The sequence below is a fragment of the Oryzias latipes genome, chromosome 11, assembly GCF_053564925.1.
Source record: "Oryzias latipes strain Hd-rR chromosome 11, Olatipes_Hd-rR_3.1".
NCBI classification, from domain to species: domain Eukaryota; kingdom Metazoa; phylum Chordata; class Actinopteri; order Beloniformes; family Adrianichthyidae; genus Oryzias; species Oryzias latipes.
The window spans coordinates 24400412-24414923 of record NC_136247.1 but is presented as its reverse complement, the minus strand read 5'-3'; the positions used below and the strand labels follow the sequence as shown (position 1 = coordinate 24414923).

The following is a 14512-nucleotide window of genomic DNA, read 5'->3' as shown; positions in this document are numbered from 1 at the left end:
TGAAATTTGATGAAACAGCAAGCAGGAGCTGCCCGACGTCCCCCTTTTAAACCTGCCATTCGGAATTTTAAAAAAAGCCTTTTTTTTAAATAGTGACTTTTGTTTGTTTTATCTCCATAGCAACTATTTTACTTTTTAGTTGTCCATAAAATGTAAACTTGTTCACGCATTGCCACAAAAAGGCAGCATTGCCGTAGGCCCAGTACCCATCCCATAATAATGTCAAAACTCCCTTTGAACATCTCCAACACGTGTTTTGGTTTCATTAGTGGATCTTAAAACATTTTTGAGAGATTTTTGCCCATTCAGGTTATGTTTCTGATCCTCATGCTGTGATGTTATCGTTTTTTCGAGGAAGGTTACCTTGTCCCAAACTCATCTCTCTGGGTCAGAGTTGTGTACAAATTTTGGTTTTTGAGTTTGGGACGGGGGCGACATTTTTGGTCAGACGTACAGTAAGAAAGAAGAAATGCAAAAACAGTATGGTGCTGCAGTCAGAACAATAAAGCTTTAAGAATTAAAACTTTATTCACAAATTTCCAAATGAAACATGTAAACCTTTTATAAATTACATTTTTAAAAATATATTAAAAAACTAAATTTTTTAACAAAACTGAGCTGCTAAAGCTTTGATTACATGTCAGTCTATATCTGTTATATTTATCTCAGTTAAATTTCAGTGAATATTTAAAAAAAAAAGTTTTTTTCTCTAATGAAATTATTTTTTTCACGTTTACAAGAATATTGATGCACATGCAACAAGACGAAATGTGCAAAATTAGCAAATCCATTTCAACATCTTTACAGTAGACTAGTGTTAAAAAGGTAAAAGCTACAAAATCTTCCATAAAAAGTGGTTTCTGTGTTTTATCGTGACCTTCAGTTCTTCTGTCGTCTCTTCTATTTGGCGGCCTTGTTGGATTTATTGAGAATCTTCATGAGGCTTTTGGACATATAGTAAGGCTTCTGGATGGATCCATCGTTACGCTCCAGGTCCTCCACTGGAAGAGCCACAGAACTTGTTAACCATGTGAATCGACAGAGAAACGTCACGGAAAAAAGGAAAACCTTACGGAAGCAGAGGAAGAGCGTGTCGACACACATGCTGTAGACGCTGAAGAAGCCGTGAGCTACCAGGTAGCTCCCGAACACCACCGTCTGAGGAACAACCAGGAAAATGGAGTTATTGTAATTTTGTTTAGGAAAAAAAAAAAAGTAATCGGAATCTGAAATGAACATTTAGTGTCTTACAATAATTGGCATCCAGTAGTAGTTGAGGTTTTGGGAGCTGAACGAGTTGCCTGGAGCTTGAATGCGTCCAGAAAAAAAGAAGAAGGCCAAAACGCCTGAAGGAAAAGAAGAGGACGTTTGTCTGAGAAAGGATTTCTTTTTGTCTGATACTTTAGTCCTTATAAAAATGTTATATTTAAAAAAATACTTTTATTCTGAAAATGCATTAAATAAAAAAAACAGGTCAGGACTAAGGAATGAGCAAAAAAGGGTGTTGAGCGGCGTTGTGTGACCCGCACGCTGTCCCCTTTGACCCCGTCTGAGCAGCTGCTACACCCCGCCCCTCCCCTTCTTCGTTGAAAAAAATAAATGGCAGATTTTCTGTTTGTTTTATCTCCATAGCAACCATTAATTCTTTTGGTCCCCTGGTAATGACGAACGGGTCTTTGTCACATTTAGAAGAATCGGCAAAAGTATAGTTTTGAGTTTCCTTGGCAACAGAGGTGTTTTGTTACCCACGCCCTTATTCCATTCCTTATTTATGTTCATGTCGCAGGTCTTTTAGTTTCGTTCAGCTTGAGCCAACGATTTAAATCTGACAGTAGCTTCGAAATGATGCTCGAGGAGTCAGAAGATCCCTGAACTTGTAGCTGGAACTACAGGTCTTTGTTTTTTGTTTTTTTTAATATTCAAGATGGCGGTCCACAAAACTGCATTTTTGACATAACCCTGGCCTGATGTGTGGGCAATTTCGAGAAGATCACCTAAATGAAAAGTTGTTTTATTTACTTATTGTGGTTAAAATGCAAAAATCCCCAGGTTTGTGTTTGAATTCCTTCCCTACTCACTACATAGTGCGTTGGTCATTTTGTAGTGCTGTCCAAATCTACAATCACAAAATCTTGTGCCTTAGAAATTTCCCAGAAGTCTCTGTGAAAAACCAGTGTGCATTGATGCTCACTAGAATATAGACCACAATGCATTGCGTCTGAACAAGTTTTGCCAAAAAAAAAAAGTATTTTTTTGATAAACCATCAACATTTTTATCATCAAAACACAGTGGATTCATAAATGGTTGTTGCAAATCGCTCATACCGATGAGCTTTAAGAAATCGGTGAAGTCATGTCTGCCGTTTAAAAAGAAAAAAAACCTTTATAGACAAAGTCCTTCATTCTGTGATCAGTTTAGATAACACTGAAGTCATTAGAGAATCAAATAAAGTATTTCCTCCTCACCTACTCCCCCCACCACCAGGAGCTTCCCAAAGAACAGGAGCACGTCGGTGACTTTGTCCAGCACCACCACCCTGCGAACCGCACAAACATGACGCTGCTTAGTCATACATTCCTGCCAAAGGTGAGTCAGCATTTTCTGCGAGTGTGAGTGCAGCAGAAACCTTAGAATGTTCCTCATCAGCAGCTTGAAGGCGTTTTTGGCAGAAACGCAGAAGTTCTTCCCATAAATGGCGATCTGACAAAACAGAACAGTCAATGTTCTAAGATCAGGAAAATCGTTTGCCACCAGAAACGGGTCACTCGTTCAGGTCGAGGACTCCAGAACCACTCCAGAAGCCAAAGCTGCCGGTTCTGTCCTCACCATGATGTAGGCGTTCCGGTTCAGGAACTTGATGAACTTCTCCAGACACCAGAGGCAGCACTTCATGCAGCACAGGATGAAACGGGCACACGCGTTCTGTGCAGCTGCAGAACAGAACCGAGCATCTTCAGTCTCACGTTGGTCAATTCCATCTTTACAAGTCCTAAAACCCCAAATCTTTTCAAAGTAAAAGACTTTGCCATCTCAGTTCCCTTTGATCGCGTAAAAGGACTCCGCTCATGTCACCTCGGAGACATTTTTGAGCATTTTAAAAAAAGAATCTGCAGCGTCCTTACATCTGGTTTTGTGGTCGATGTACTCCAGCAGAATTCGGACTATCTGCACCAAGGTCAGGATCAAAGCTCCAAACGCCAGGGAGCCGATGTGGTACCTGCAGGTAGGAGAGAAACGTTTGATCTGATCCCTGACCTCCGCAAAACCAATCAAACTTCCAGTTTTTGACCCATTTTGTCAGAAAATTTTCTTTTTCTTGAACATCAGCAGACCTGGAACCTGGGTTTTGTTGCAGATGCTTCTTCGTCACATACCTGAGGGAGCGCATGAAGCTGCCGGTGACAGGAAACATAGGGATGTCGCCCGGCTTGTTGAAGGCCCAGTAGTAGGAGGCGAAGGCGCCCGCCAGCGTGCATTGCCCCAGGGCAATGACAAAGTTGACGCACCAGAGAAAAGCGATGGCGTTGTAGATCTGCAGGTTGAAGAGGTTCCTCTGGAAGAGCCCCTTCTCATTGTAGGTGATGAAGATGCACCTGGCCGAGGCGCAGTCTTGGTATTTCGATGAGTTAAAGCTCTAAAACGAACAGAACGAACATCCATTCTTTTCTTTGTGGCAGACTATCCAGAGGTTTCCAGAAAAGTAACGCGACTCACCTGAGGGTCACATGACTCTGTGGCGTTGATGCCCGTGCAGCCGGGTTCTGTGGCGTTGAGGGCCACAACTTTGTAGACCGGTTCTCCAGAAGTTGCTAAATATCTGAACGGCGGTTTAGGAGAAGAACGGCGGTGGACACTCGAGCGTTGAGACACAGTTTGGACGGGCAAAAACGGCGCAGGTGGAAGGATACAAGGCCGTGGCGCTCCAGTAGGCGACACATATCAAGAGGAGAACGAAGGTGAACAGAGGGAAGAACAGAGCGGACATCATGTGGCCGATGGCTCTGCAGAGTTAGAAAAGGAACAATTTGAAGCCCTTTTTGCAGAGAAGACAAAATAGGTAAAGCCGCTACCCTCCCCTCCCCTGCCCTCGCCACGCCACGCCTGTTTGACCTCCTGCAGACCGGCTGTCGCACGCCCCTTACTTACTCTCTCCTTGCTAGCCTGGTCAGAGCTGCATGGGACTTTAAAAACCAACAACCCTTTTTTCAAAATGCCGGGTTCTCTGTTGGCTCATCTCCATAGCAACCATTATATTTTTTGGTTGTGGGGGGGGTGATGAACATGCCTGTGTCATTTTAAGAAGAATTGGCAAAAGTACCTTTTTTGGATTTGATGGGCAACACAAGTTTTTGTTAGCCACGCCCACATTCCTAAAATGTTCGGATCGTATGCTGGATTGTTTTGATCAACTTGAGCCAATGCTTCATGTCTTAAATCTTCACAATACCCCAGTAAATTACATGCGAGTGTTTTTGGTGTGAAAATTTTAGATGGCGGCCACTTCTTAAGGTCAAAGGTCATTGAAACGTGGGTTGTGGTGTAGAGTAAACCTGGTGGTGTGAGTGTGAAATTGTCGTTGTTCCTTTATTGTAGGAAAATGTTCTGTTCTGTTTGAGGATTTTTCTGCACAAAACCACCTTTCAGGATCACATTTGCAACGTCAAACTCAGATCTCTGAAGCTGCAGAACTCACTTGCTGGATTCCTGAATGAGAGTGATGGCGATGAGGATTCTGGTCCGCAGGAAGATGAGGGTCAGAAGGATGACGGCCTCCCCCAACGACACAATTATCACTGAAAGATAGAAAGATTTTTTTTCCTTCCAGGTTTAAAAAAAAAGCAGAAAAAGATTCTGCAGCTTGGTTTGGAATCGAACTCACAAAAAGCCAGCCACGTTTCTTGAACCTGCAGGTAAATCTTAACGTTTGTGGTGAAACCCACGTCTGAGATTTTGGCGCCCTGAGCTCTGTACTGGTCGTACTCCCAGTAGCAGTGCCAGATCCCTGCAACACAAAATCCTCTGAACCAGAGCGAGCACAGCAGCAGCTTCTTGACACATTTAGTCACTGAGCATCGATGGAACGGCGTTAAATCAGGAAAGAAGGAAACTGCGGGTTTACCGTAGGCTCCAGCCGCCAGCAGGCCGATGATCAGCAGCCACACCATGACGGGAGCGGTGAACCTCAGCAGCAGCAGGAACAGCATGCTCACCAGCATGGCTATAACCAGACCGCTGAGAGACAATGAAATTAGCTTCCTTAAAAACGGCTTTTTATGCATTTCAGGCAAACCTAAGGGATCCTGTTAGCAGCTTGTAAAGCTTATCTGTGTCAGCCTTCATGTCTAATGTTTTCATTATTTAAATTACAATTTTAATATGGATTAATTTGCCCCTTGAAACATTTGCGCAAAATGACAAAAAGTACAGCAGTAGGGAAAAACCTGTGAAATATCACAATATTTTATTTAGCAAAACTGATATCAAATGCTGCTAAAACAATTTTTAGTTAATTATCTAGAAGCTAATGATTAGTTTAGCATGTTACTTTTGTGTTGCACTTAACTAGTGTTGCCACTAGGTGGCAACGCAGAGCTTCTTTCAGCAGCTCTGCACCAAAACAACAAGATCTCTGCAGAACCATCCAGAGGTAGATAGATGTTAGTCCTGCGGTTGTTGTTACACCTCAATGACAGCTGTACATTTTTTTAAATATATGCACATAAGTCATCCTTTTGAAATATTGGGATTATTTTGACTCTGTTACGGTCTTGGAATAAATCGTATCCCATCACCAGATTCCTCCCAGTATATACAGCCCTGCTGGAAATGAAAAAATCTGGTCTGAACACCGACTGTATGCGAGAACTGGACTGGGTGGCCCCTCCCCCCTGGCGTTCCAAACAGGAAGTGGCTCCAAGAAGCTAAAATCCCATCGACGTCTCCGGGTCAGAGGAACCATTTTTGCTCCGACCTCCTTTTTATACCAAGTTCTTGATAATCCTCTTTTTTTTCAAATACTATATTTTTCCCCGAGCTTCAAGTTACAAACTGACCAATCAGATCAAGTGGTAGGAGTGTGGCCTTCCAGTAAGCCCGCTTTTGATTGGTGAGATTGTTGCCATAGAAACAATGGCGCCTGAATTGACTTTATTTGGTTGGAACCAAAGGTAAACCATTTTTTTACTAACATACTCCATCTCTCACATACAGTCAATGGTTTGTTTGGGTAGCAGCATTAACAGCAGCCAAAATAATACACATTTGAAAAGGTAGAAATAATCATAAAATAAAATAATAATTTTATAATAAATAATAATGAAATACATAATAATTATAAATAAATAATTCATAAAAAATACATAAAGAAATAGACAAAAAAATGCAGACCCAGTGGCTCTTTCTGGGTTTTAAACCTAATTCTGGAGCTGCTGCCAAAGCTCCTCCATGCATTTAGCGTGTTGTTAGTCATGCAGACTCACAGGAGGATCCACGGCCAGGCGGACGCAAAGTCCTCAAAGATCCGGATCGCAACATCCTTGGCATTGAAACCGTTAAGGATGTCCCTGAAAAGAAATCCAGGTTATTTTGCAGAAGGAGTAAAAAAAATAATAACTACGGAGGACAAAAACTACCATCACTTTTAGATCTAAAGCTATTAGACTAATAACTACAAGCAGAGCAGCAGTGAACATTTTATTCTTTTACACCAGAAGTCTGCAACCTTTAAAGCTCCAGTTTCTGACCGACCAGAACACAGGGAGAGCCACAAAGTCCCACTTTACTGTTTAGAAAACGATTTTGTGGTCATTAAACATTTATCAAATTTAGCTTGCAATCAGTAATATATAATCATGTGATTTTTTTCTATTCATATATATAAGAATTTTACCAGTAACTTATTTTACTTTTGACTGCAGCGCATACAAGTCCCTTTCAAAATAAAATACACCCTGTGTCAAATTCTCCTAATGTTTAAAAATGCAAGAAAGTCCAATTAAACATGGGATTTACATCAATATTCATCCTTGTTCTCCTTTTACGCTCAAATATAAACTTAACATTGGTGTAAAATACAATTCTTAAAATGTAAATGCATTTCTACACTGTAAGGATTTTGATTTTAAACATCAACACAGACGATTTAAAAAAATCATTTCTGAGAGTAGATTCAAACTTTTACCATCATTTTTTTCAGTTATTTGACATGTTCAAAAATCTAAAGAAAATTGCAGAAAGATAAATAACAAATCTAGTATTTATTGAAAGCATTTTCGGCTCCAGAGCCTCAGGCTGCAGACTCCTGCTCCACACTAAAGCCATTCCCAGTGCGGGTCCCACCAACACTCAGCTTCTACTCTAACATTTAAGGATAACTCACGAAGGCACCAACCCTGAGCTGGAGATGAGTGGGAGAAAGAACAGGAGTTATGAAAGTCTTTGGTTATCTGTGGATCGACGGAAAGGTCCGGCGCTGCTCACCCTGTTCCGTTTTTCAGAAGACTGACGGTGTCGTTGATGGAAGACGGTAAGAGGCCTCCGGTGTGGGCAAAGTTCGGTGGGATGTTTCCCAGAGCAGTTACATCGGGCAAACATCTTCCCAACACTGACAGGAGAAAGGAAAACAGTCCCATCACTGCATCTTAAGCTAAATCCGGCCCGGTTTAGGGCGTCGACCTACCAGGGGTGGTAGGAGTGTAGTAGTAAGGACACAGCTCCTTATCCAGGATTCCTTTAACCGTCTGAAACAGGAAGTTTTCTTTCAAGCAGCAGTTCTTCTGCAAACCTTTAACTTTTCTGGGGTAAAAATCAAAGTTTTTTACCTCGCCGGAGGTCAGGCTGGCGGATGGAACGCACAGGTTCTGATCAAAAACCTCTTTTGGGCTCTTGGCAAAGTCCAGAGGACTTACAACCCAAAAGCCAGAGGGACACTGTTTCACACAAACCTGAGGAGGAAGGAGGACGCCAGTAAGAAACGAGCGAAGAAGAGGAGAAGAAGTTCCGTTTGTCTCTACCTGGGTGGTCGGACACTGAAGGCCGTTCAGAGCCGACGCCATCACGTTCACTGACGTGGCGCATTTCAGGATGTCAAAGTAAAACAAATTGGGTTTGTCTCTGAGGGAAAAATAAGATTTTCTTTAACTGTATGATCAGTTTAATGTCCGTCTAGAAACACATGGAGGAGGAATGGGGCTACAGGGAATCCTGCTCCTTTACTTGGCCATCCAAGACTTCAAAATAACATCAGATGTTAAATTTGAATAAGATTTAGAAAAATCAGAGCCAGAGTTCTGAGCAATGTGTCGAATTTCTAAGATTCAAGTAAAAAATAGCAAATACAAAACATTTCATCTCCAAAAAGGCTATTTTTCCCCTTCACATTTTTTTATTTTAACAAAAAAAAAGCATTTGAAGTAAATTTAAAAATAAACATTTTTATGTCAAAATAGAAAGAAAGTATCACAATTTTGCAAAGCATTAAAAAAAATCAGAATACTGGAGGTAAAAATCTGAATTAGGAGATTAAAGTCAGGATGGGGGGGGGGGGGGTAATTCTGAGACTTGAAAGACAATATAAAGATAAGGCAAAACAAAATTTAAATTAATTTGTTTAAATAAAATACAGTTTTCTTTGTGCTTTCTTCCGACTTTCAAAATAAAAGTCTAAGATCAAACATATAGAATTTCCTTTTATTCCGTTTTTCTTCTTCTTCCTGTTTCTTTTCAAACAAACGTATTTGTAAAATCTAAACTTACTTATTTGGTCCGACTCCACAAAACCATCCGGTTGAATTTCGTGGATACAGAACGTGTCTGGGATCTCCATAGACCCAGGCTGAAGCAAACGCAACAAAACACAAAGAAGCAACAAAAAGGAGAAGTCATGTTGATGAAAAAAGTCTAACTCACAAATCTCAATCTGTTAAAACATACAAATAATTATAATAATATTGGATCTGAATAATTTTGTTCACATTGGAAAACAGCCGAAGGATTAATTCTTAAAGTAGTTAGTCAGGTTAGCCACCAGAGGGCGCCAGAAAATGCAGATTTGGGCTTTCCACACATTTTTTTCCTTACATGAATATCTTGGTTTCTCAGATTAACCACAACAAACTAATCTGAACAAACTTCCGGCTTTGGATCCATTCAGGTGAAACTGATTAGATAACCTGCTGCTCTGATTGGCACACATTAAGGTGACATTACAGCCCGTTATAGTCTGGCGGTCCTGTTGACACTAGATAAGAGGCGAGCCTCAAGTGCTGGAATGACTGATGACGGGGCAATAAATCTGGACGAGCGGGGCACCGAGGAGGCAAATAACGGGTTTCAATTATTTCATTATCAATATTCAAACAAAGCCAACTTTAAGTCAATAAAAAAAAAAACAGAAACATTTGAGGCCGTTGCTGGAGTTTGTGGTTAGTAATCAACTCACCAGCATTTATATATTTATAAGGAATATAATAATTACACTTTTAAGTTTAAAAAACAGCTGTTTATTCTGTCCCGCAGCAGCAGCGGCCGTCCTGGACTGAAGGACGCCATCATTTTCACTGTTCTACTTTCATTCTGCCCCCATCAGTTAAACTTTTACCCCCCACCACAGACAGGTGAAAATGAATTTTAGACATGAATAAAAAGAAAATGATGAAATTATGAAATCCACAAACGAAACCAAAACACGTGTCGCTGAGAATTTTTATAATAATTATGAGATGGCCAATTTGTAGTAAATTGCTAAATTAGGCGATTATCCGAATTTGGCACATTATGGTTAAAAAATTCATTTCTAAATTTTACGCACACGGCGACAGGTTGAGTCTAAAATCACAAACGTAGTTTTGTTGACCTCAAGAACTTTAAAAAGAAAAAAATCCCCTTTAGTACCAACTCCTCGAGCACCATTGGGAAGCTGCTATGGGAAAAAGGTTAAATGTCAAATAAGGCTGTGTTGAACAGTGCCGTCATGGCGATCTCGCCAAAGTGGCGTTCCCCTGTTGCATGCGCATTTTTTTTACCAGAATATTGGGAAAAATGTTATACATGGATCGTTGACTCAAGCTGAACAGAACCATATAACATACGATCAAACCATATAAGGCATGTGGGCGTGGTTAACAGAAAGTCTCAGTTGCTAAGGGTATCCAAAACTTTACCTTTTCCATTTTTTTTAAAAGTTACATCGGTCTGTTCGTCAGACCCAGGCGACCAAAAATTAAAATGGTTGCTATGGAGATGAACCAACAGAATAGCCGCCATTTAGGAGAAGAAAAGTGTGTTTTTATTTTTAATAATTTGCTATATGCAGCTCTGACCAGGGTGGTTGGGGCAGGAGGGGCCCACGAGGGCAAGTAGCACCCATACAGCCCCACCTGTGACTTCCATTATATTTATTATTATAATAATAAAAGATAAACCTGCTGACTGCTTTATTCACAAACAACTTTGATGGAATCTACAATCTAAAATAAAAACGGGGTTGAACTGAAAGGATGACCTGTCGGGTTTTTACTTACCCAGAATTCCAAGGGCGATGTAGCCAAGAATGACAGCCAAAAACAGGAAGAGGCAGATAATATCTGTGCAGCTTCTGCAGCCAAAACAATACAAAAAAAAGGTACTTGACTTTTGTCAGAAAATACACACATTGGCTTTTATTTTGTGAGGAAAGAGGACAGTTTCACCTCTTCTTTAGGGGGCCATTGAAGCTTGGGTCAAACTGAGCAGGTTCTCCTGGGAAAGGGAGGTTATACGCGAGTTAGAAACGTCTCATATGATCCAACTAAATCACATTCATACGACCTCTCAGAAAACCACGTCCATGATGGACGAAGCAGCACAAATCAGCCCAGAATAAATGCCGTATGGACTCATTTACACTTATTTGTCCTTTAATCTGCTTTCAAGTCTCCATCCCTGCGGTTCTCAGGGTTAACCCTTGTGCTATCTTAGATGACCCCACCCTTACATTGACGTGTTCTCCCTACCATGACAAAGGTGGATAAAGGTGGAAAGATTTCATGTAATCCATGGACACCAGTGAAGATCACAAATCATTGAAGAAAAAAGGTTCAGACCCCTGTCTAGTGGGTCTAGATGACCCAACTCCCAACGAAGTGCCTAGGATAGCATGAGGGTTACAGAAGAACAATCCAGGTTCACCACAAAGTGTTTTTTTTATGAATCGTTGCTGGATTTTGGCTCAACAGCCGAACTGCTAACAGAGCGATGAACCATTGTTGCTTCCTGGAACAGAGAAAAAGCTTCAAAGAAGGACAAAGAAAGCTGCGGGTGTCATTTTACTGCGGTAGACGTGTAATAAAGAGCATTTATGGATCCAGTCCTTCTTGTTTGCTCTGTAAAGTGAAGAAAATCCAGTGAGAAGATGAGGAGTATTTATTTATGCTGTTGGACCAGGAAGTAACCTTATCCAAAAGGAGAAGTAAAGGATCAAAACATTCCCAACACTAAAGTGTAGAGATATTTGTGGAAAAACTTTTTCCATTTTATGCAAATATTACATCCACGAAAGCTCAAAATAGCTTAAAGTCTTATTATTTTCCTTAAAAAAAAAACTATAATTAGGTTTTTTTAATGAAGGTATGTTACTTTTGCCATGTCCTCTTGGCATTAGTGCTTAATACTGTATGTTAACTAATAGGGAAAGAAAGGAAAAAGTGTGATGAAATAGTTCCAATGTGAAAACACAATAAATCTATCATCTTGGGTTGTTAAGGTTGTAAAGATAAAAGGTTTGATGCTCTGGGTTTTTCTCTCTCGCCATCCTGACAATCTTGACATAAATGTTCATACTAAGAAATACTAATTAGTCCAGAGGGAGGGGCTTATTGCCATGCAGTCACCAACAACACAGTGGAACTGAGCGCGCTCAGACTTTTCTGGAAGTCATTTGAATGGGTGTGAATAGAAGCTGCAGAGAAAATGAAACCTGCATCAGCTTTTGCATCGCATGCAAATATGACATAACTTTGACCCATTTTTTTTTTCTATAAAGTCGGACAAAAAAAACAGAATTCCTTGAGCTTTAAATGTAATTATTACAGTAGTTTCAGGAGAATCTCAGGCAGAGGAAACATGTTTTTCCTTTACATTCAAGGAAATAAAAAGCAGGAAGTTAAGAAGAATCTTCCCTGTTTCTTCTCAAGTGTCACGTTTCAGGTCTGAAAACATCGTTTAGGGGAAACATCATCATGGAAACTCACCGGCTGAGAGACATTTCAGTTTTTATGTCCTTGTAAAAACACACAGAGCTTTAAAACTTCATTTCCAAAGTTCGCAACCTTGAACTCACTGAGATGAGCAAACAGAGGGGAATGTCAACGTCCGGTTGAACAATAAAGTTTATGTTTTTATGTACAATCGCAGAATGAATCTGTAGGACAAATGAGAGGGAAACCTGCAGCTGTGAGTGAGGCGACCCGGTGTCCTTTCACGGCGTCTCATGAGACAAATGTGGGTTTTTGCCTCATGTGACCTTCTCACATGCTGAGCAAACCCTCACCCAGGAGCTCTTATGACTCTTCATAAACAGCTTTTTCACAATAAAAGTCATCTTTCCTCTTTTAAACTAGAATTCTAAATTCAAAACAGAGGCTTGGGATCAACATTTTGACTCATTCTACAGTCAATTGATTCCAAAAAAATCAAAATATTTTCATGTTTTTGTTTGAAATTCTGATCAGTTTATGATGGAAAAAAATGGAAAAAAGTCTCCAAAGGATCTGCTGCATCACGGCTTTTGTTCCCGTCCTTCTTAGTTAATGCATAACATTTATTAACGGGGTCGAGTTTTAGATTAAACGCTGCTTTCAGAGTTTTTTGGTCAATAATTTGTGTGTGAAAATAAAATGCAAAGTGTTCCAAAAATGAGTAAAAGAGAACAAATGACAATAGTGAAGCGATGCGCGAGTCGCTTCCTGCTATGACGGTCAACCTGCTGATTGCGAAACAATAAACAGCTAAAACCGCTTCATCCTGTTTTAGGGAAACACTTTTAACATTTTGAGCTCTGTTTAAGATTTGAGTTTTGTTTATTTAGCTTTAGCTCTCAGACCTTGAAGGTTCATTTCCATGCGTGACAGAAAGAGATCCGTGTGGATGTTTACCTGCAGGGTGGGTTTGTTTACCTGCAGAGCTCCTATGTAAACTTCAGGTGTCACTGCTGTCACTCACAGGAGTTCTGCGCTCTGGAATGACGGTCTTTATCATAACATTAGGATGAAGCAGCACAAGGAAGAGCCGACGACCTTTTTACAAAAGCAGATTTGATCACCGTCCAATTCCAATCAACATCTGCGGCTTTTACTCCGACTAAATAGAGGAAATAAACGGTTCAATTCAACATTTTTACATTAAACCCCTTTTTCGGCAAGAAAATAAACGAAAAGGACTTTGTTACTTTTGATCTTTGTGCCTGAATCTATAAAAAATATATATTTGTCTCATTCTCTTACGTTTTAATTAAGTTTTTACACCTGAGACAGTATTTAAATAAAATATTTTCTAAAAAAAACAAAAACTCCTTGTTTAAATAATGAAAAGATATTGCTGACTGTTAGGAAAATAAAAATGTCATTTTTTGGTGTTTTTATCATAAATCTGTAAGTTAATAAAGTTGTGCTGAATTATTTTCTCTCTTCAATATTTGTTTTTGCAGAACAGAATTAGTTCATATGTATGTTTTCATTTGTTTTATTCTGAAAATATCACAAAGAAAATAAAAACAAAACACAAAATAAAAGCATAATCTGTATAAAAAGAGTGGAAGTCCCACAAGCAGAGCGCCTTTCTGACAAAAACAGAAGTTGTTATACAAATGAAAGAAATAAAGTCCTTTTTTTCCCTCCAAATGTTTCCCTAACGACCTACATTTTAAACCCAAATTTTGGTTCCACAAAACACCTGCCATCAGAAATCCACAAAGTTTTATATTTTGAGCTCCAAATGTTAGTTTTAAAGTTTAACCTTCGGGAATTCTAGTGTTAAATCACATTTACCTTTGATTAAAGTTGTCTCAGAATAACCCTCATTTCAAATTAAGTCTATTAAAAGTCAATTTATTTTTTAAATTTTTCCTTCAAACTTCGGTTTACCGAACCGTCAACACGTTTGTTGTCTTGACTCCCAGCAGGTACCGAGCGAACTAACGGGCGGCTTCAGCTCACCGTGCTCCGGTTCTTCTCCCTCTTTCTTCCCCATGTTCCGCCGCCGTTGAGCCTCGCGCCTTTAGGGGTTCGGAGCCGGCAACAGAACTGATTCACGGCCGCATTTCCCCGCCACCGAACCGTACACCGAGCCCGAGAACAAGGAAATCTCTGAGCTTCCTGGGAGTTCAGCGGTGACGTCACGAGCGCACCTGTTCAGGGATGCGCACCTCACCGAAGATCGTTTATTGCTCAGAGGTATTCCTCCCAAACGTAAATTGCTGTGAGGACACGGTCACGTTGGAGGGAATTTCACCTTCAAATAGTTTAGAATAAGACGTGT

The 14512-nt window shown here is 40.2% G+C and overlaps 1 protein-coding gene across 1 annotated transcript; it reads right to left on the bottom strand.

Annotated features, from left to right (window-relative positions):
* Positions 1-509: 509 nt before the first annotated feature.
* On the bottom strand, positions 510-14402 carry slc44a4 (solute carrier family 44 member 4). The gene is made up of 22 exons (XM_011480719.4): positions 14191-14402; positions 10690-10738; positions 10522-10595; positions 8756-8834; positions 8014-8113; positions 7822-7944; positions 7680-7740; positions 7481-7604; positions 6481-6564; positions 5121-5233; positions 4881-5003; positions 4695-4794; positions 3910-4002; positions 3716-3818; positions 3376-3635; positions 3124-3218; positions 2828-2931; positions 2628-2701; positions 2467-2537; positions 1252-1346; positions 1074-1158; positions 510-1001 (listed from the first exon to the last, which is right to left on the bottom strand). The coding sequence occupies exons 1-22, from the start codon at positions 14222-14224 to the stop codon at positions 901-903; spliced, it is 2145 nt and encodes a 714-aa protein (XP_011479021.1). The 5' UTR covers positions 14225-14402; the 3' UTR covers positions 510-900.
* Between the last annotated feature and the right edge of the window lie 110 nt (positions 14403-14512).